The sequence below is a fragment of the Halichoeres trimaculatus genome, unplaced genomic scaffold (assembly GCF_033239565.1).
Source record: "Halichoeres trimaculatus isolate MK-OKI-2021-1 unplaced genomic scaffold, fHalTri1.1 fHalTri1_scaffold_23, whole genome shotgun sequence".
In the NCBI taxonomy this organism is placed as follows: Eukaryota; Metazoa; Chordata; class Actinopteri; order Labriformes; family Labridae; genus Halichoeres; species Halichoeres trimaculatus.
This window is the reverse complement of record NW_027437201.1, coordinates 20,339,399-20,361,976: the sequence shown is the minus strand read 5'-3', so window position 1 is coordinate 20,361,976 and position 22,578 is coordinate 20,339,399. Positions and strand designations below refer to the sequence as shown.

At 37.3% G+C, this 22,578-nt stretch overlaps 1 protein-coding gene across 4 annotated transcripts in view; it reads right to left on the bottom strand.

Annotated features, from left to right (window-relative positions):
• Positions 1–2,779: 2,779 nt before the first annotated feature.
• LOC141784963 (voltage-gated potassium channel KCNC1-like) overlaps positions 2,780–22,578 on the bottom strand; it is a 70,622-nt gene continuing 50,823 nt past the window's right edge. For 2 of the 4 annotated variants that reach the window (XM_074662975.1, XM_074662977.1), the window contains one exon: positions 2,780–7,648. Coding sequence is in view for 2 of the 4 variants with exons in the window: in XM_074662977.1 (XP_074519078.1) it covers positions 7,635–7,648 (14 nt within the window). In the remaining 2 variants the exon portion in view is untranslated. Of the gene's footprint in view, positions 7,649–15,192; positions 16,135–22,578 lie in introns of those variants that run through there. The other 2 variants (XM_074662974.1, XM_074662976.1) reach the window with 2 other exon arrangements.

The window sequence follows — 22,578 nt, the reverse complement described above, 5'->3', positions numbered from 1 at the left end:
TGTCCAATTATTCTCCTCTACATCAGTGAGTGGACCACGTTTTAGAAAAAGAATCTTGAGATGACATTTGTTGAGATATGGGGATATAGAATTAAAGATTTATAGATTAACTGATTAACTTATCAGTCTGAAGATAGTGACCAGTGATAGATGAAAGAAACTGAAATCTTATCAAGTGTTTTTGTCTTATTTTTAGTAGAAATGTCTTTTTTGACTTGGGCCCCGCTTACCCAACAACGTTTCATCTGAAAACGCCAATATGCAGTGAAAAAAATCTGCGTCCACATGGAAACTCCGAGTGACTGAAAACTTACGTTTTTTTTTACGGCAACATTGTCACAGCGCTTCAAAAATTCCCACTTTGAAGACCACAAACGCAAGGGTAAAACGCAACAAAACTTTTGCGTTTCACCCTTAAACCATTATCGTGTAAACATCCCCTTAATGTGAGCCACATCCTGATGACCAGTCCAGAAAAATGTCTGATTTCAAGCTTCTAAAAGACAAAAATGAGGTCTGAACTGCTGTAACAAGTAAAAAACAAAATCTGCCAATGGAACAAATAAAAGTTTCTTGTATTAAGACATTACTCTAGTTTCAGCAAATTTTGCAGCAAATTTTGCATGTTCTGTTGGTAGATTTTTTTGTACTCATCACAAGCAATTCAGACCTCATTTTCTCTTTAAATCACTTGAAACAAGACATTTTTCTGGACTGCTCGGGTGAATGTGGCTCATATTAAGTATAAAAAGACATTTTCTACAGAAAGTAAGACAAAAACACTGGATAAGATTTCAGTTTTTTGCAGTTTAGACAGGGAGTGAATGTTTTGTCCTGGAAGATGGAAGCAGAAAAGAACTGGTAAGGGAAAGACTGAAAACAGCATCTCAATCACTGAGGCCATGTCCACATGTAGCCCAGTATCTGGGAGACGTATACGTTTATAATACGTCACTAAAAACAACGGCTGTGTCTCAATTCAGGGGCTGCAGCCTACTAAGGACCCGGCCTTCGTACCCTATGTTTACTGCAATTGAGATGGTCTGGTCTATGGAAGATTTCCTGTTTGTCACCCTTGACATCACACAGCACTGCCCTCACCTGTCAGGCTTACATTAGTCTTAACATACATAAACATACATAAAAATACATAAACCATAATCTCACATTTAAAACAGGATGGTTTTTACTATTATTTTCTTTGCTGTATTATTATTAATTTGTTTTTATTTCATTATTATTATTATAATTATAATTATTATTATTATTATCATTATTTTTTTTATTATTATTATTTTAATTATTCTATTATTATTATTTTATTAATATAATAATTATTATTTGATTATTATAAGTAATATTTTTATTATTTTAATATTTATTTTTATCATCATTATTTTTTATCTTTATTGATAGAGTATAGAACCAACATTTACATGAGAGCTAAGCAACAACGTACATTTTCAACATTTAAACGAGTGCTTGTTGGATGGTAGATAAAAAAGTAAAAAAATACAAGCTGCTGAAATGATTCAAAGTATGTTTTAAATTCCCTATAAAAAATAACAAATAAAAAAAACAATTTTTTTTTTTTTTTTTTTACAGGAGAATATTTTTTTAATAATGACAAGATTTATATAGAACTGTTTTTCCTCGGTGTATTACCTAAAAAGAGCCCAAACAACATATTTTTACACAGTATTTTTTTGTTTTGTTTTAGAAATACATTCACTGGACTCCTTCAGGAGTTGGGCCATGTTCTTCATCTTTGACGTTCACGGGCAATAGATCTTGGGATATGTGAGGCTACAAAGGATTCACCGAAGGATTTTTCGTGGCACCAGAAAAGAAGGCCAGATTCAGCGGACACATTTGGAGGAGCCTTTGAAATGGGACAGCTTTCGACGCAACGCTGTGACGCACTTGGTCTTCAAATTCAGCCTTCATTGGCTGCAGCCCCTGAATTTGGACACAGCTAGAGTTTTCTAAAAACTCTGGCCAAAGTGAAGGTTCTGGGAAAACTCTGGTTTCATGTAGACGCAGAGAATCAGAGTTTTCTGAGCTGAATGATAGAGGCTCATGCTGATTGGCTGGCACAGGTTTCACGCCTGAAAAATGCTGAGATGTATGAGTTTGGGATGCTTTGAGCCTGTATTTTAAGAAACATATGAGGGGGTTATATTTCATTTTTTTGGCTACATGTGTGATGATAAACAAATACTCCAATCGAAGATCCATTTCACAACTTCCATGACTTAAAGTATCTTAAGCAGTGTCTTAGCTGCTTGTTTCTAGTTTCCAGAAACCACCTTCAGAGGTCAAGAGGATCCTCTGTCTCGTGGGTCTAATGGCTGTTTTATGATGTTTATATTACAATATCCATCACTGGATCATCTCACATGTTGGTGTCCAGTTTCAAAGAAATTATGAGATACAGTTTCAGTAATCTGAGATCAGCATGTGAGACCCTCCATGTTCTCATCCTCACACATCACGGTACTGTTACAGCCGACCTCAAAAATATGGATTACCGTTACTGTAAATGACCTGGCCAAAAGTCATGGGGTCAAAAAAAAAAAAAAAAAAGGAAGCTTGTCTCCTTCAACTCCCACAAACTGACTGTGTCATCCTTCAGTTTCTGTTAAAGACTTCCCGTCGTGTTCCCGTTTCAGGTCGGATCATATCAATCAGTGCATGTTGGCGTGGTGTTCCTGACGGGGCTGGTGGTCGTGTTGAATGTGACAGTCGGTACAGAGTGTTCAACAAACGGACACGTCACTGATGTCACTTTTTCGTTTATTTGAAGTTCATTTCAATGATTCGAAGCAGTTTTAACGTCTCTGAAAAAGCATCTCATGACTGTTAATCAGTTATTCATTCAAGCTGCTATGGAGATTTGTTCACATTGGGTCGCATTGACATTCATACATTTTAAGTCTCAATAGTAGAAATATGTTCAATTATGACACTTTATTGATATGTTTCTATTTTTTCTTCAAAATATAAAAAGATAGATCATGAACATTCCATTGAAATATACTTTATACACTTCTTGATGAGTTTGTGTTCCAACATTTCTAAAAATAAAATCCGGCAGATACCCCAGTGACCACCTCCTCTCCTCATTCACTCTCCTTCTGAGACCGCAGTCCAATGGACCAGTACCTAAGTCTGTTTTATACTGTTAATGGCGTGTAACATGAACATACATCTTTTCTCTTTGGAGTACATGAACACATGTTGTTAGCCTGTTATAGCAGATCTCGTGGATCCATATGACTTCTGTGTCTGTCACATTATTTCTGATTAAAATAACCTTAAATATAAACTACAAAATCTATTAAGTATGATACGCTTTTCTCTGAATCAACTCTGGTTTTTATAACTTTGTAAAACAAAATAAGTTTAAGCTTCGTGTGATTGCCATAAAGTTACACGTGTGTGTTGCAATCATCTGAACTGATGACAGAGCGTCTGTGTCTCAGGGAGAATACAGTAAGTGTCGATCAGTGGCATTCACGGTGCAGATTGCATACAGTTTCCTCGATGTAGAAAACAAAACATTTAACAGACACATACAGAAAGAAAAGACGTCTTCCGAGGTCCACGTCGTACCTTCGCCAGGAGAGGACTTGTCCTTGTTTAGTCACAACACGACACGGCAGCCCAACAGCGGCGCCGCCTCCCGTAAATAAAGCATTTTGTTCTTTTGGTTCATGTGAGTGAAACTTTTAACACTTTAGGACAGATTGCAGACTTGTTAAAATAAAACAGACTTAGCACTCTGGACATTGTAACTCATTCTGTTCAACATGACTAAATCAAATGGCAGTTTTATGCAATAGAAAAAGGAAAGACATCTTTTTCAGCCTGGGTTTCGGCAGAGCAGTCACAATGTAGAGAATGAAGAAAATGGCTGAACAGTGAAAGACAAAACAAAAACAAAGGGAAAGAAAAACTGCACTCGGCCATGAAGGAAAAAAAAAAATCAGCTGGTCGAAGCACAAAGTTTTTGCAAGTGTGCACGCCGTCGCTAGAAGTTTACTTCTGAAATATTAATAAACATCTTCGTGACCGCCGAATCTGTATTTGCTTAATGCTTTCCAAAACGGGAACTGAAAGAGGGACCATAACAAAATCCCATCCTGTGATAGAAGTTTTATAACCTGTAAAACCATTCAGCTGCCTGAGCTAAACCCTGGACCAGCAGGGCCTGAAACTCGCTTTGAATCCTGCACCAAGGCTGAGGCGCTTGGCGAGCACTCAACACTGAGAAGCTTTTTTTAGCAACATTTTCATTTTTTACATCCATCTCCCCTCGGTGGACACTGGCGTCTCTCATCCTCTCTTTTACGCAACACTTAAAGTACTTCACTGACATCGTTTTGGAAGCTCTGGGTCTCTTTGTTTGGTGCTCACATGACTGTGTGTTGTGCGGTAACGAGCTGCCGACAAGCCAGCTGGATGACGAGTTATTTCCAAAGACCTGACCGTCCGTCACAAAGAAAAATAAGACGATGAAGACGAGCTACCTCTACACACTCATGCCGACACCGTGAGTGTGAGTAGTTTTCAGTTGCCTCTCGGAGGAAGACGATTCTGCTCTACGACACGGCACAGTGTTCATAGTTATCAAGACTGGATTCATGACGAACGATGACGGGAGGCTAAGGGGATATGTCAAGACTCTGCTCCCCCCTCGAGAGATTATCAAGTCATAATGCATGCGTTTTTACACATCACTGTGAGGTGTTCACATTATCTTTGTCTAGTATATACTAAAATTTATTATGTTAGAAAGGAAATAGCAAACACCTACATCCACACTCACTTTTGACACACCTGAGTCCTTTAAACCACACAGAAACTTTGGGATGGCAGTTGGTTCCATGCAAACCTGAAATCTCTCTTGATTGTTCGCCTGTGGAGTATATTTTAAAGTCTGTTATTGATCTTTCGAGGTCAACCTGCACTTGTTCTCTTTTTTTTTTCTCTCTTGCTTAGGACAAGTGGAACAGAACTGCCCATCCCGGCGAAATCCTGGGCGTTTCTTTTAACACTGAGGCGTTGAAGACACTCTCGAGGTTCTCTGTTTGCCCTGCTACAATCATGTGACAACTTTTGTATTATTGCCAAAGAAAAAAGCAAACTATGAGTACGTATCAAGCAGTCAGAGTTGGGGTATGGAGAGCCGTCGTGTTGGATCTGCTGCTGCTTGTTGCTGCTGCTGCTACGGTAGTTGTGCAAATGATTCGAAGAGTAAAACACAGACTTTGTGGTTAACAACACGGATCCTATAGTTTGGCAAAGTTTTGCGTGATTGCTGTGGATTGAATAGCTATAAATCAAATAAATGAAAGGAAACATGGCAGCGGCTGAAAACACTTGAATGAGAGATGTAGGGCAGTAGTAGCAGAGAGATTTCATCGAACAAAACATAGTTCAGGGTGTACTTTGCAAACATACATGTTTCAATATTCACATTTTTTTTTACTTTTCAAAACAAAATATAGCTCTTCTCTTCATTATAATCTTTTTTAAAACATTAATTGCATATAACATTTTTTTAATTCATTTTATATATACTTTTTTGTATCTCTAGCACCCTTGTCTTCAACTAAGGGCTTGCAGAAAAGACAGTCATGCAAAGTAGTCATGCTGGTAAACAAAGTTACAAAAATGCATTTTCTTTTTTTCATTTGTTTATCTCAGCGTCCCTCCTTTGTCCAGCGTCCTCGTAAAGCAAGAGTCAGTCGTTGCTCATTGTCCTTCAAAATCCATTTTCCCGGTGCTTGTGGGGAAAACTTTGCCCACCCTCCACGACAAAATATTTACTTCCCATCTTTTTTTCTTTTTTTTTTTTTCTTCCAGGACTTTGACTCCATTTCATGATGCCAAATTTTCTTTTAACATTTGCATCTGATTTTTTTTTTCACTCTGGACCTTTCCGTTCAGCTCAGAAACTTCCTCCATGAATAGTTGATTTGTTTATCAAAATATAGATTTGTTCTCTTTGTACATTTCCACACTTGCTCTTCTCGTGGTCCGTTTCTTCTCGTTTCTCCCCTGACGGGCTGTCTTTTATCCCCGCGTCGACTTGCACGTTAAGCAGTCGTTGGCAGCAACAGGGACAGAAAGGGAAAGGGGGCAGTAGGTGGGAATTCTGGGAATTCTTGTGCCGATCTGGCAGTGTTGGCCTTGGTGTAAGGGGGGCAGGTTTACTCGATTGGTCCCTTGTAAAATAACAGAACTTCCAGCTGATGGGCAGTTTTGTGCAACGTAAAGACATGTTTAGTGGTTGGAATGTTGTTTTTTGTGATTTAGGCCAATATCCTCTGATACTGAAAAGCTCACGATAAGCCAGGCTCGTATTTTATCTCCTTGGTCAGTCTTTTACTCCCTTTGTCTGAGCACTGCATCACTAAGACATGGGGAAGATTCATAAAATGTGCATAAAGTAATGTTAGTGGCAGTGAAAAGACTAGAATAGGAATGACTATACTGAACAAAGGCAATGGCCAGCACAAGGTGGATATATAAACCTCATCCTAAAAGGAATAGTTCCCCTAATCTATAATACATTACACAAGGTCTTTTAGCAACTGCATGCTACAAGACCTTTGGTATCCAACGTGGATTTCTGGGCGAGCCCAAGCCAGTACATAAGAGATAAAGATCGGTCTTCCCCCACCGTTTTCCACCATCGGTGAGTCTAAGTGTATAATGTGTAGAGCTGATGCTACATGTGCTTTATTTGTTCCACTTTATAGTTAGTGCTGTGTTTGATTATCTGTCAGTGAGGAGGGCAGTGTTTTAGACTTATAGAAGCTAATGGAAGACATAAGTTCAGTGGCAAACATGCGTCGTAAGAGCTCGAATGAGGGACTGTAGGATGTCTGTGAAGTTCTGCGCCGTTGGGATCAGTTTCATCTGCACTCTCTGAATTTTGTGCATCTTTTTTTTTGGAATGTCAAGTGTTGTAAGGAGTAAGACCAACCCTTCGTCTCTCATGTACTCGTAGGTTTTTTTTCACTCAGTGAGGAACCCAAGAGAGAGATGACATCTAAAAGATCCTTGAATGCATAAATTCCCCTCTCGTTGAACTGTTGATGGATTGAGTCAAGTTATTTCCCAGCCAACAAATGCTACAATATGTTAGCAGAGATGCTACATTGTTCATTCAGTCCTCTGTGAAGACGAGTGTTTTTTTCTTTTTCGGAAACTGGTGAAGTTGCTCAGTTGTTTAGCACTGTGATGATACTGAGTAGGTCATCGTACGAGATGGCGAGTATAATGTTGTCAGAGATATGTCATCTGGAATGTGTAAACAGGAGTCCTTTTCTCTCCAAAAAGTGTGTCAGTGCAATGCTCAGTCAGTTTGCCGAAAAAAAGGGAAAAATGGTCTGTCGGACAGTCGTCGAAATGTGGGCGGAGTTCCAAGAGGCTGCTTTGGTAACAACGTGAGGAGCAGACCGTATGATTTTTTAAACTCATGATTAACCTCTGGTCTCTCTCCTGTCACCCCAAAGATCTCCTTTAAACCGTCCATCCGTGTCACACTGGTCGTTTACGTGGCTCCTGCCGCAAATTTGTGTTTACCGCTTACAGACTCCTCATTAGAGAGAAGGCAAATGCTAGAAACTTAACACTGTGAAGACAAAAAGAGAGAGCCATTAACGTAAAGTTAAGATGGTGAAAAACATATGTTTGGTAAAGAAACTGTAAATATGAAACATTATGAGTGAGCACTTCCATCTAATATATCAACCAAGTTTAGCTCGTTTTTTGGAGTTAGCTAAACACAGATTTATGGTTTATGCTAATTACATTGTGTACAATGGGGAAGTAATCATGGATTACCATTACCTGTAAACTGCTGGTTAACTGAGCATGTCAGAATAAAGTGCACAAATTTAAAATGTAATGACACCTTTTGCACAACTACAAAAACATCTCAGATATAAGACAGTAATAATAAAAACACCAACAGTATTTGAAGCAAATAAAATACATGAAAGACTTCTGGCCGACTGACCAGCAGCCTGACCTCCACTCTGCCAGATCTGAACACAGGAAGTAGTCATCGTTACATAAAGAAGAGCATTTAAATGTAAAGGATTAGGCGATATGCAGATGACACCCTATTATTCTCTTATGTGTGTGTACGTGTGTGTGTGTGTGAGGAGACACAGTCATGGAAAAACATCTCGACAGATGGACAAATGGAGACATACTCAATGCTAGATATGCACAAGCAAACATCAATCCCTCATCGCAGCCACATTTGATGTCTCCTCTTCCTCTTCCTTCATCGCTTCTTCCACTTTACAGTAGCGGGTTTGTCCAAAAGAAAAGCAAGATACAATTCACACAGATTCTGCTCTAAACATGAGGAAGACAGAAGTTTCACACAGTCTACAAACATCTATGTTGATTAAATATCCAGGAGCTTCACAGAACGCAGAGTAAGAGGATTTCCTCCTGGTGTCAGATTCTTAAATCTGTATAATTCCCTAAATCTTAAACAAGTTCATGAGCCTTACTCTCAGTTCCAGGTTTATAAATCTTAATCTGTTCATACATTTTAGAGCTGTCATGGAAGACTTTACTGTCAGATCATCACAACTGTGTGCTGTAAAAACAACCTTTTAGAGTTTAAAACCAGATTCTGCTGAAGTGGGACCACTTTAGTGCATTTTACAGTTTTCCTCCCTTGGTTTTGGCTCATTTCTTGAAACAGAAATTACATTCTCAAAATAACACGGACAAACATCCAAACTACTTTGCAATTGTTCACAACATAATTTAATTCCTCATTAATTTCATCAAATTGCAAATGCTTTTGTTTAGGTTTGCAAAAGACGAAGTACAGGTAGCCTACTGTTAGCATCGTTAGCCTAAATTTAGCGCAATTTTCAAGCGACAAATGAAGGAGTGTTGGTTGTAAAACTACATTTGATTTTCCTTGTTTTGTGTGTCTGTGTTATATTACAGTTTATTGGGATTTATACATTTTCTTATTACCCTGATGTATAGAAGTTACTTTATGTGTGTGGATAATAAAGGTTACAATTTCCTTGGTAGTATGAGCGCAATGTGTGATGTCATACCTTGGAGGCTGGTCTTACCAAAAAACTTTTTTTTTCTCTTTTATTTTTTTTTTATTACAGTTCGATAAATAATTGTATTCTGTTAGCTTAACAAAAAAATGAGTACAGTAACCTTTGTCAATGAAGGATTGGGCTCAGACTGAGAGGTGGACATGAGGGGTAGTTCAATGGTACATTTTGACTTGCAGTGCTCACACAAAGCCAAAGGGACGATGCATTTTGGAGGCATTGACTGTTTGTATGAGACAGAAATTTGGTTTTGACTCCTAACTGAACTGTTTTGGTGTAATGCTGATCAATTCAGGCAGAGCCGGCCCAAGGCATAGGCAGTATAGGCTAATGCTAGGCACCGGCAATCATGTGGGCGCTAGCGCGGCCTTTTTTTTTTTTTTTTTTTGTATTAAAGAATTTCCAGACTTAGATTCAGCAATGTTACAAAATAATTCTGCAAAACATGACAATAACCTCAAAAAGGCTCTATTTTCCTACACTCAGCTTGACCCTGAAGGGCGCATGATCACAACATCAACATTACCCCTCCTCCTCACCTGCTCACCTATCACTTCTTTTTAACCAGGTAAACAAACATTTTTATAGGTGTAGATAAAATAACCAGGTTTTTCTTTTGTGAGGCATGTATCGTTAGAGTCCTGCTTCTTATTTACATTGTTGTGCACTTAGTAAGCTAACATTTGGCTGATTTCAAATATTGTAATAAATAGTTGAAGAGAAAACATACCAAGGAATCTCTGGAGTTAAGCTTTTAACGTTTGCTTTATTATCAATAAATATTCACTACTACTAACTTGATTGGTATTTCTTATCTTTGTATTTCAGTTCAAGATATTTTATTGTTGTTTGTTTTTTTTTATTTGAATTTGATTAAAGTGTTTATTTGCAGGTTTTTCTTTTAGAAAAATAAAATCACTAAAACGAAGCGCTGTATGATAGTTTTTTTTAAGTATGCAATAATTGATATTGGTGCTGGAATACAAGGGGCACCAGACGAAATCTTGCCCAGGGCACCAAATTGGTTAGGGCCGGCCCTGAATCCAGGTTACTTTGAGCAAAAGCACCAAGAGTGTTGAGTGGCCATGACTTTTTGTACGGGAAAGGAATTTCAGTGAACAGTTTTGGGAGAGAAATGGGCTTTTGCAGGTGAGCTATGATGTTGTGCTGAACTATCAGACTGTTTTGCCAAATGATTTTAAAGTTTTGAGAATGTAATTTCTGTTTCAAGAAATGAGCCAAACCAATGAAGAAAAACTGTGTAACAATTTCTGGTGTCACGTAAACCTCTTTGCTCTCAAAGTACTCACAAAGTCTGCATAAATGTGTTAATTCCATATGACTTTAATGTATTCACATGTGTAGATACAGTTATGTACATGTTCAATAATACCCACTGACCTATAAAGCATTGCTTGAAAGGTTTAGCTAGTTAAATCTAGCTAGTTTGCATGATCTCCTAAACTGACATCAGAGCCTAGAGGGGCCTCATAGAGGCACTAACAACATCTGCCTGTTTTTTACTGGACAATGTTTACGTCTGGATGTCCTGGGTGATTGAGTTAGCTACATCTTTAAAACTCAGAGACACAGTAAAGACATTCATCAGAAAAACCTCAATAATACACAAGACACATCTAAAAAAAACAAGTGTAAAACCATCAGAGAGAAACTTCAAGTGGTGACGTGTGTCATTCATCATGATCATCATCAGCTGTAACGTTAAAGAAAACATTCAACAGCAAATAAGCACAAATGTGACCGATGGCATGACGTAAACAGAAAATACATTCTATATAAAGTGGCATACCAGTATAATTCAAGTATCAGCAAATTAACGTCCACACTGTGGAGTTAGTTTAAGATTATACAGTATGCATGTGCGCTTCAAAGTTAATGAGGTTTGTGCACTGAGAGAAGTGATGCTCGCAAAAATAACAGAATATAAAGAAACTAAGGTTTGTTTGATGAAGATGAGCGCTACACTGCAAAAAGTGAAATCTTATCAAGTGTTTTTGTTTTTGTTTTTTTTTTTCAGTAAAAAGTGTCTTTTTAGACTTAATATGAGCCACATTCACCTGACCAGTCCAGAAAAATGTCTTATTTCAAGTTATTTTAAGACAAAAATGAGGTCTGAATTGTTCTCTTATTCTATTGGCAGATTTTTTTTTTTACTAGTTACAAGCAATCCAGACCTCATTTTTGCCTTCAAACAACTTAAAACAAGACATCCTTCTCGACTGATAAGTTGAATGTGGCTCATATTAAGTATAATGAGGCAATTTTTTCTTGACATAAGACAAAAAACAAACGGAAACCTCCGGTTTAAGAATATTAGACAATGCAGAAGTCCTAAAATCTGCTGTTTTCAGAGCAGAAATGAACCTATTTACAGCCTGGTTCAAAAAACGTCTCCTGTCTGAATTGCTAATTTTACTATCGTCACACACGTACGGAGGGTGAATTTATTTTAAACTCAGCTGTTAAGAGGATATTAAGATCGCGAGCTTGCCCAATCAGAGGCACATTTTTAAAATTTTAAGTTATTTATTTATTATATTTATTTCATTCTTTTCTAAATAAAAATCGATACAAAGAAAAAAATAAAAGATCCCCAAAACTGAATGACAAGGAGCAGAAAAAAAAAAACTCTTGTTGTATCTGCCTCTTCAATGTCACGTGACCCACATCTTAGGGTTACTTTTATGGGTACCAACCGAATTCTGTTAAAAGTACCGGGTACAGATTCATGTTAAACCAAAAGGTACCTAAATGCATCCTTGTGACTGTGAGGGAGTGGAAGAGTAGGTGATTTACCATGCAGGGTATGAACCTAGCATGGCAAGTTTAATATATATTGAAGAAAAAATATGTTTAATTAAAGAAATTTGAGATTTAATTATTATCAGATTTTATCAGATTGATATTTTTACCACATGAACACAAAAAAGTACTGGAAAATGGTACCGCAAAGTACCCATGTGGATTGCCAGGTACCTGGTATTAGTACCGTATCAGTTCAAATGTGAGAGGTACCCATCCTTACCGTCAGGCGCCCTATAGCTGTACATGAAGCTCTTGCCACTACCAATATGGCCGCTATAGCTGATCTGCTTCGTTTTCTGTTTCAGAAACAAACGTCAGGGAGACTATGTCCATGTTTCAAATACGTGATAAGATTTCAGTTTTTTGCAGTGTAAGGATTTGACCCCGGCCAATCAGGGTGCTAGTTTCCAGATATGATGTTTCCGAGACATTACTCTGGAGTTAAATCTATCTATGAACCGTTATCCCCTCAGATCAGACACATTAAAACACTGCTTTTTTTTTTTTTTAAACCACTTTAGAAACAAAGCTCAGCAAGCTGTTTCCAACATTTTCAGACAACACCAACTTATTTTATATCAGGATGGTGAGATGTAAGAAAATTTGAAGACAAACTCTTTCTGAAGATGTTTTTTGTGGCCTCCTGGGAGAAGCCTTGCTAGCATGACTTCTCGCAGTGACTGTAAAAGACTTTTAAAAACCTCTATCGACAGAAAATTCACGCCAACATTCAGACGATGTCATAGCTTTCCTCTTAATACTGCATATCTACGTTCTCTAAGTCAAGGGGTCTGGAAGCACATCGATTCTCTCAGATTAAATGAAATGAAGACCTATCATTTCTCTTTCTTCTTCCACCTGCAAAAAGTGTTTTTGTTTTTTTTTTCCCAATGCACATAACAGTTTCCCTCAAAATACATTTTTGTTTTTTTGTCATTGAACTCAAAGACAGTTTAATACAACAACACTGTTTCTATTTGACAAATCTTATTTTAGACAATCAGTGTTACAGAAAAAAACCTTACGATAAAGAACACTTCAACAACACAAGTGGAGAAAGAATGAAAAACATCTGATTAAAAAAAATCTACATGGCAGCCATTTTTAAAAATGACTCTGAACGACCAGTTAGACCACACCAACTGGAAATAAAGACTAGCGCCATTTTTATACTAGTGTACTCTGGGACATTAAAACCAGGTTAAAAGGTAAACTTACCAGTTCTGTGCGTTTTAGAGATTAAAAAATAGCTCTGCTTATTTACATGTATGAACACATCCTGTTTCCCAGCACTGAAATCATAATATTGCACGTTTATTGCATATGTGAATGTTTCTTTTCCAACCCAAGGTTTGACATGGGAAGTTTGAGTGACAGATCAGGAAATGAAACGTTACAAGACGTCCCCAAAGAGCTACGGATGAAAATGCAATTCCTCATTCACAGATTGCAAAGTGTAATCAGTCCAAACAAACATTGAAGAAATGGAAAACAAATAAATAAAGGTGAAAAAGAAGCAAGGCAGATATTTAGAAAAGTGGAATATTGTTTGTTAAAAATACGTTGGTCTCAGGTTTTGTTTCATTTCTTTGAGTGTAATTTCAGTTTTATACCAACATGCAAACTTTCAAGGTTAGTAAATTTACAATGACTATTAGTAAAGTGCTTGTATTTGTTGAAACTATACAATTATTAATGTAGTCATTCCTATATGACTGTGTAGGTACATTAGTTTTTATAACTTTATAAATACATTGCATTTGGGTTTGTTTTAAAAACTGGAAGCATAGATACGTCCCTCAACACCTGTCCTGATAATTTTTTTATTATTAAAGATTTTTTTTACTTTGTTAAATCAGTAACTTAGATTGTAACAGCTGAATGTGCCCTTGATGAAGACATTGCAGGTAGCGCGTAGCTTCGTCTACCTCTGAGCTCTTCAGCTGCCGTTAAATCCACCAGCGGCGCCGGAGGAGAAATGAAAGCGCGAAACAAGAGGAAAGTTAAAGTGGATGATGTCTTTAAAGATTCCTCACCCTGTCGTTGATAAATGTTTGGTTTAAACTTCAAGTCCAGGGTGTAAAACGTCTAAATGGACATTTTTACACTGCAAAAAATTGAATCTTACCAAGTGTTTTTGTCTTATTTTCAGAAGAAAATGTCTTTTTAGACTAAATACGAGCCGCATTCACCTGACTAGTCCAGAAAAATGTCTTACTTCAAGTTATTTAAAGATAAAAAAGAGGTCTGAATTGCTTTTAACAAGTAAAAAAACGATACGGGCTGATACTGATTATTTGTAGTCAAGGATGCCAATAAACAATATTTGGAGCCGGAATTAATTTGCAGTCAAAGTGAAAATATTGGTGTCAAAATTTTTAACAATACAAACTCCAACACTTAACTTCATTTAAATACCTTAAAGCATGAGTTTATTACAGCTCCCAGGCTTAGTAGCATGATTTATAAAGTTAAATTAAAACTAAAGAAAAGAAATAGCTAAAGTTTTCTACAGTAAATAAAGTTTTCCAAAATTTCAATGTAACTGCAATAACTGTAATAACTGCACTGCTGATTGGCTGTTTCCCAAACCATGGCTCTGCTTGTAACCAATCAGATGGTACTGTGGGTGGGACAGTGCTAGGGACTGAGTAGTGACTTGTTTCTTATCGGCCATCAAATTAAAAAAAAAAAAGCAGATGCCAATATGCTTCAAAATGCCAAATATCAGCCCGGCCCATAATCGGTCAATCCCTAATTTAGACCTCACTTTTGTCTTTAAATAACCGAAAACAATTCTTTTTTCAAGACTAGTCAGGTGAATTTGGCTTATTCTAAGTCTCAAAAGACATTTTCCTCTAAAAATAAGACAAAAACACTTGATAAGATTTCCATCATTTTTTCTAGTGTTCGATTAATGAATAACCAATATAACCTTAATCAAGTGAAAACTGTCCTAAAACTAGATTCAATTTTATTCTTTGAGGCATTTTAATGAGACAAATATGAGTTTCTGATCATGAGCATATCAGTCTGCTTTTCTATAATTGTCCCCTGTACGCCAAGTGTTGCATAAATGGGATACACTGTAAAAAATGAAAATCTTATCAAATGTTTTTGTCTTATTTTCAGTAGAAAATGTCTTATTAGACTTAATATGAGCCACATTCACCTGACTAGTCCAGAAAAGTGTCTTATTTCAATTTTTTCAGCCATTTTTTTTCTGAAAATAAGACAAAAACACTTGATAAGATGTCATTTTTTGCAGTGTATTTCGGCTCTTCATGATGATGTAATCAAACAAATATCATGATTTAATGTCTGGCTCTTGTGGTACCATCTTCTTTTCACTGGAGCTAAAATCTGACATCACTTAGCTTTAATTTATAAACTATAAACCTAATGTGTCACAATCTGAAAATACAAAATCAGACGTTAACATCGAGACTTAAAGAAGTCTGTTTTTCTTTTTCTTTTTTTTTTTTTTGGAGAGACAGAGATACCAAACTGAGATCTACACTTTACACACATCAATATCCGCAAGGGACGGGAAGTAGAAACCTATTCAACATCAATATAATCTATAAATGTATTTTAGTCTTTGGCTAAATGAACGGAAGTATTGTGTTTTCAGCTTTTGTTTGGTCCAGAAACACCTCGAAATGGATCTACACAGCTAAGGTCTGAAAAGGAGCTATCCTGGTTTCCTTTTTTTTTTTTTTTTTTAAACATCTGATACTATTTTATGTACTTACAATCCAAATAACATCTCCTCTATTATATAAATCAAAAGTGTTTTTAAAGTGACCCATCAGCTAACCTGACGCATGCATCTTTAACCACAACAACCACAACCACCAGACTCGTGGTTGTTCTTTCTACATTCAAGTTCATTTTTTAAAATCTTATTGCTTTTGTTTTTGCACGTTGTATGATCCAAATGGAGGCTCCAGTGCCATCAGTCTGTGAAGCTAATCCTCAGATTTTTTCTCTGTCATCCAATCGCTGACACCCAATCGCTGACATCCTCTCTGCTACAAAATGGAGGGGATGGGGGAGCGACACCGGCGGAGCTGTCCGGGGGTCTCATAGTTTTCAAAGGGTGGGCTAGTGATGGGGGCAAGCCGCAGAGAGGACCCTGCCACTCCTGATATGTTACTGAGACTGCGAGATTTCTCATAGCCTGTGGCTTTAATCCATTTTAATTTAAAATCATTCAATTTTCATTATTTGTTTAGTTTTATATGCAAATAAAACAAAAAGAAACAAAAAGGTGAAATCGTCGGGGCGTATTTTCACAGATTTTCCACAGTCAGGAAGTTTGTCATGAAAAAGCATCGTAATAAAACATGAGCATGAATTTTCAGATGTCATAAGCAGAAAGGAAAAAGAAACAGAAGCAGATACGTGGAGAAAAAAACGAGATAAGAAATAGAAAATTTCGTCAAATCATAAAGACACAAACAGGACAGACACGGACAGACACAGACAAGGACAGACAGACAAGACAAAACAGGAAAATGAGAGTTATGATATGTTTTTTTTTTCAGAACAGAAAAGGTTTTTTTGATATAAAAGTTTCATATACAAGAGTTCAAAGGCCTGTTGAATAAAGCATCTAATGAGACAAAATAAGCACGTTTTAGATGCTTTAGACAACTACACGGCCAGAAAAAGTTAGTGTAACAAAAACACAGAATCATCAGATATCACTGATCGACTGTCTGTGATGACCACATGAAGTTTCAGGTGATTTAATTCATGAACAGACTGTTAAATATCTGATTTAGTTTCCTGTAAACTTCAAATGGCCAACACTAAAACTTTCCTGCAACATTTCGAAGCATTTCCTAACCTCAGGTAATCGCATCCTGTCGTGTAAATAATATTCATTTACAGCAGGAAGTGACACACGGCTGGATAGAGTCCTCGTACAGAGCAGACGTTCGCTACGAAATTAATTTCTATTAATACAAATCTGCAGCTTTGTGTCCTTTCCTGCTGTAGCTTAGCGAAATTAGCATGCAGACATTGAATTCCCCCTGAAGCAGCCACGTAGAGTTCAGTGCTCTTCTGACGGAGTGTTGTTGCATCAGGTGATTGGTTGACACCATTGGTAGGTAGTTAAAACTCTGCCCTAACAATGGCTAACTGACCCGAAATGGGTGGAGTTTAACTTTTTGATTCAAAACTTTGAGGATTCTGATAAAAACGTCCAGTTGTTTAAAAAATGCTGACTTTAACTTCGTCAAACTCCAACCATCACAAGGCCACAGTCAGACAACAAAAACACCCACTGGTGCACCACGACGCCCTTTGTGCCTTCCTGCTCAAATGGAGGAACACGCCAGTGCTCCCTCTTTCTGTGTTAACGCACCATTTGAGCCAAGCATGAATAAAAGTCTGAGGCGCATTAGTCAGCTCGCTCAAATATTGATGATGCTTTTTTTTTTTTTTTTTTTTGCTGGTTTTCTCTCACGCTGCGTGTCATTTCTAACATTTCTAAAAAAGCTGTCCGGCCAATCTGTAGAGCCGCTCGTTCTCGAGTTCAGCTCCAGAAAAGTGTTTTGTTCCTGCCACCCGAATGTATCAGGACAAACTGTCAGGTCGCCTTGGATTTCAGCGGTATTTTGGATTCCTGCTGAATCAGAGGTGAGAGGTCGACAGCAGAAGGAACGAGAACAAAGGAGATTAAAAAAAACCCTGAGATGAAACAACACCAGCTACTTTAACCAGAGAAAATAAACCTTTACTTGTTTTATACTTATTTACCTGTTATAGGGAGTAAATCTATTTATGTCTTAAGTTATGTCAGCATAATCAAATATTAAGCAATGACTTAGCACAGCTGCTGTCTTGAATTAGATTTAAAGTCAGCATTCAGGGAGAGGAGTGTTTGGAAAGAGTGTTTTTGAAGCTACAACAAAAGCGTTTGATTCTCTGGTTGAGTCCTTTGGATGTATTCTTAGTGCCGAGCATAAATCAGCGCGCTGCAGACAGGAAGATGGGAGAAATAAGGAGAGGAAGGCTGCACTGATGATACAGAGAGTAGATAATCTGGGTTATGATCTGTGGGTAAAGGCTGATTTATGCTCTACTCATTTTGTATTTTGAATAAAACTTTATTTGAAATGAACCCTATGAGAGCAGCGACGTTAACATCTTTTGAAACAGACATTTTTGTACGTAAAGTCAGAATAAATGGGCCTTAAATCTAATTTATAACGCAGGAGTACAAGGGATGAGAATTGGCACGAACCTCAGGATATGATATCGATCACGATACTTGGGTCACAATACGATAATATCACAATATCACAATATTGTGATATATAAAGATATTTGATTCAAAACAATTTTCCTATTTTAAAGAATTTGAAATTATAAAAGTCAGAAGCAGTGTCTCATAGAAACACTTAACTTAGTAGGCGCTACATACCACCTACTGCTTTTACATGTAGTATGTAGTATGACTTTTCTGTTGGGTTTGTTTTGTAGTATACTAGGGGAGACTGGGGACAGTTGCAACACTTTTTACATTACTCTCAGTTACTCAGAAAATATTTGGACTAGTCTCACCAAATCTTTACATATTAAACCTACATCTGTCTGCTAAATGCCCATACCATTTAAAGATGGCTACATTTAACATATCAATCAGAATATTCATTTGAATAGAGGAATTCAGACGTTGCAACTGACCCCAAACCTGCAACACAGATCAGGGACAGTTGCAACATATTAAAAAAAAAAAAACATTAATTTTTCACTAATTATCCTCAGTGTTTTGTCTAAATAGGACAAATACTAATGTTATGACCCAGAGTGGGCTCAAATTCAATTTTCTTTTCTGTACAGCTTTAAGGTATTTAATTAGTTTTGTTTTGTTTGAAAACATGGGCCTACCTTGAGTCAATGTGCAGATGTTACTGGAGCTATAAAAACTCAATATTGCATTTTGGAACAAAGAGATTGGAATAATTTCTTTTTTTACAATTTCTCTATTTAGATGATTCATTCACTATATGACAAGTTTATATGACACATACAACATACAATAACAACTAATTGCTCATTTTTGCTTAAAAAGTTATTTGGGAAATTATTCTGTTTATCATTAGCGTTAGTTTCTCCATATGATTGCCTGTTCTGTTCATCATGAGCAATAAAATATATTAATGTTGCCTATTTTGAACTAAAAATCTTAAACAATATGGTTGTGTGGTCTCTTCTAATATGACTAACTTTATAGCATAGGGACAGTTGCAACAGTTGCAATTGTCCCCATGGTACCAGTCATGACAAAACGCCATGTGCTAGCTAGCCACATTGACATTGACACATGCTCACCATGTCATTTAATAGTCAACAAACAGTGATTCAAACTAGATAGGTTTGGATTCATTCATACATAAGGTCAGGACAGTATGACAAAAAAACAGCTCATGAAAAAAGCTACTTTCGTACCTCCAAAACAACTTTACTTGATAGAAGCAGGACCAGATGCTAAATATGGCCTCTCTCTTCTTGATGGGTAGAGGGTCCAACTGAGCATGTGCAGTGTGAGTGTCATCACTCTAGCATGTTTCTGATTGGAGAAATAAGGCTTGTTGCAACCGTCCCTTGTTGCAACTGTCCCCAGTCTCCCCTACTCTGGTTTCAGTCTCGGAAGGCGGAGCTACAGATGATTTTTTTATTTTTTCATTTTTTGCCTTTAATATAGATATACAAAACAAGCTATGGGCCGAGCTCGGCCTCTTAGTTATTTTTTTAATCATATCATAGCAGAATCGTCATTCTTGATTTCTAATCTTACACCAAAAGTTATATCGTTTACCGAAAATAAATTTGGATTTTTATTTTTACAGCTGATAAAAAAAACTTCCATATAATCCACGTATGATTAAAAAGGGTAATTAGTCTTTAATATGGGCTTTAATGACTTTGTAGAAGTAAGCACCTCTTTACAACCAGAAGTGACAAGATTTACAGTTGTTTCTTTCTCATCATTTCACTTCTATCACACGGACGGTATAACGTTAGCGTTGTTGTATTGTAGTTATAGTGCTGACTCAGTCCACTAGATGGTGGTAATTTCCCGAAACTTGCCACCCACATTAACAAACAGCACTAGCGCTGTGCATTGTGGGAAACAGTATGCTAGGTAGACTGGTCCGTTGCATACTGAGAACTTTTCCTAGATCAGTAGGACATCCGGGGACACTACCTACTACATACTGAATTTCAGCCAAAATAGCAGGCACTACTAGTGTAGTAGGTGGTTTGGAAAACAGCCTTGGTCTTATAAAAAAAAATCTGATATCGCATAAAAAAAGTTACTATGAATATGATTTTATCAGTCGACTACACTGTAAAAATTACAACTGAATTATTTCAAACCAACTGATATACTTTGAGATTATGTTTATTTTGATTATTATTTATTTATTTAATTACAGCGCAGTAGCTCTTCGGCGCCATCTACAGCACTGGAGGTGCAGAAGTGATGTTTTGCTTCCAACTCTGCTTAAATATGAATTTTTATTTTTACAAAAATATTAACAGCTGAAATATTGATATTTTTTCACCCCTCTTATGATCAATGCTGCTCTTTTAGTCTGAAATTTCAACACTTGTCAGGTGTGATATGGAGACATGGATAACAGAGGATAATCTGTTATGCAGATGATGTGATGTTGATGATAAATAATATAAACTTTTAGTTCATTAGCTCTCGTATTAGTGGCAGGGAACGGTTTAAGAAATTACAAAGTGCTGATGAAGCTAATCACGTCTCAGCCTCTGCAGTCTGTCACGCTCTGCTAGCCGGCTCCTCTCTCTGCTAACTACTGTATTTACAACATCAACAGGGGTTTGGTGCTGTGGGAGCGTCTACCAGGGGACGCGGTGAGTCTGGCTGTCAGCGGACTCAGTGATGACATAATTCCTGTCCACGGTCACACTTCATTTACACTACGGAGGGAGTAAGTACCTACCTACAGTCAGACTTTAGATACACTTGCACTGCAGTGGTGGCCTGGGAATGGGATGGAGAATGAGTGTTAATCACAGGAGGGGGAGGTGGTGGAGAGGGAGGACACACACACACACACACACACACACACACACACAAAGGAGAAACTGCAAATCTTCTAACCAGACTTGGAAATAATCATGTGAAATTAAACAAATATCCTGTGCTCTCGTATTTCATGTGTTTGCATTTGCTGACTGTTCAGATGTTATTCTTGGCTTGGCCACATACTGTATCACTCTTCCATGGGATCAATGGCCTCCTTAAAGATGGTTTGGTATCCAGTTACCCATAATTAGATGTATTGATCTCTTTATGAGCATCACTGAGGCCTGAACGTGTCCGCGCTGAACATCCAGTACTTCAGAAGTCTTTTGGGGAAACTCGATGACACACAGCTGCATCCTGCATCCTCTTGTTAGCTCTATATAGGTCACACAGACGGGTACGCGTCTGCTGCTATCATCCATTGAATATTTCATATACAGATATATACCTCTCATAAATATTCATACAAATGTATCAAATGTGCATATACGTAAAGCTGTTTTACATAAATGTATATATAATGTACGGATCCTTAGTGAAGGTAAAAATCTGGCTCAGAGGAAAGAACATTTGCAGCATTACACAGAGACAGTGGTTACAGTAGACATGGGAGGGCATGAATGGTGATGTTAACGACCACGAGTGAAGCTTTTACTCGACTTTTTTTCCCCTTGATAGATTAGTTTCAAAACGTTCTTCTGTTAAAGTTATCACAACCTCAAAGTAAAGATGAGATGTATGGGGCACCAGTTGTTAAGTTACACACTCTACAAATAACATTTCTTCACATTTAGCTCTAAAACATCACTTTTCTGCAGATTTAGAGAAATATTTTTGGAAAGAATAAATGAAACTACTGGCAGGTTTATTGACACTCCCATTTTTGTTCCTATACAAGAAGTAACAGCCACTTTTCAAGGCCAATTTGCTGTAAAAAAAAAAAAAAATCTTATTTCATCATTATCAAAACTTAAGAAATGTGCCCGAGACTCCATCGGCTTCTTGTGCCCACCATCAGCACGTCATTGATGACATGTTTCACGGCCCAATCAGGGAACAGTTGCAAGGAGGAATATAATAGAAATATTCATGGATACTTACGGAGTCAAAGCTTGAACGACAAACTTTAATACCTCATAAAAGGCTTTTTAACACTTTTAAGGGCCCCTAATTTTCCCACAATTGATTTATCAACTGTTAATACTTTTTAAGACCCCGCGGACCCCCTGAGTCAAGATTTCTAAATCTTGTGGTACGATTTCTAAATATTTAGCTAATATGCAATTTCACACTCCTGCCCGCCGGAAGTTCCAAAATAAAAGTTAGAGGAAGTGATCCAGCCAAGCAGGATTTTTTAAAAGTTAAACACAGTCGACTAAATTAGCCATTAAAAAATTAACAAACCAAGCGCTGTGATGGCGCTGTGTAAGATCCTGTGGCCGACATCGAAGAGGTAGAGCTTGACATTGGTACTACCCAGCAGGTGGGAGCGTGAATTTATATATTAGCTCAATATTTTGAAATCTTGACTTCATATTAGAGGTGGGCGAT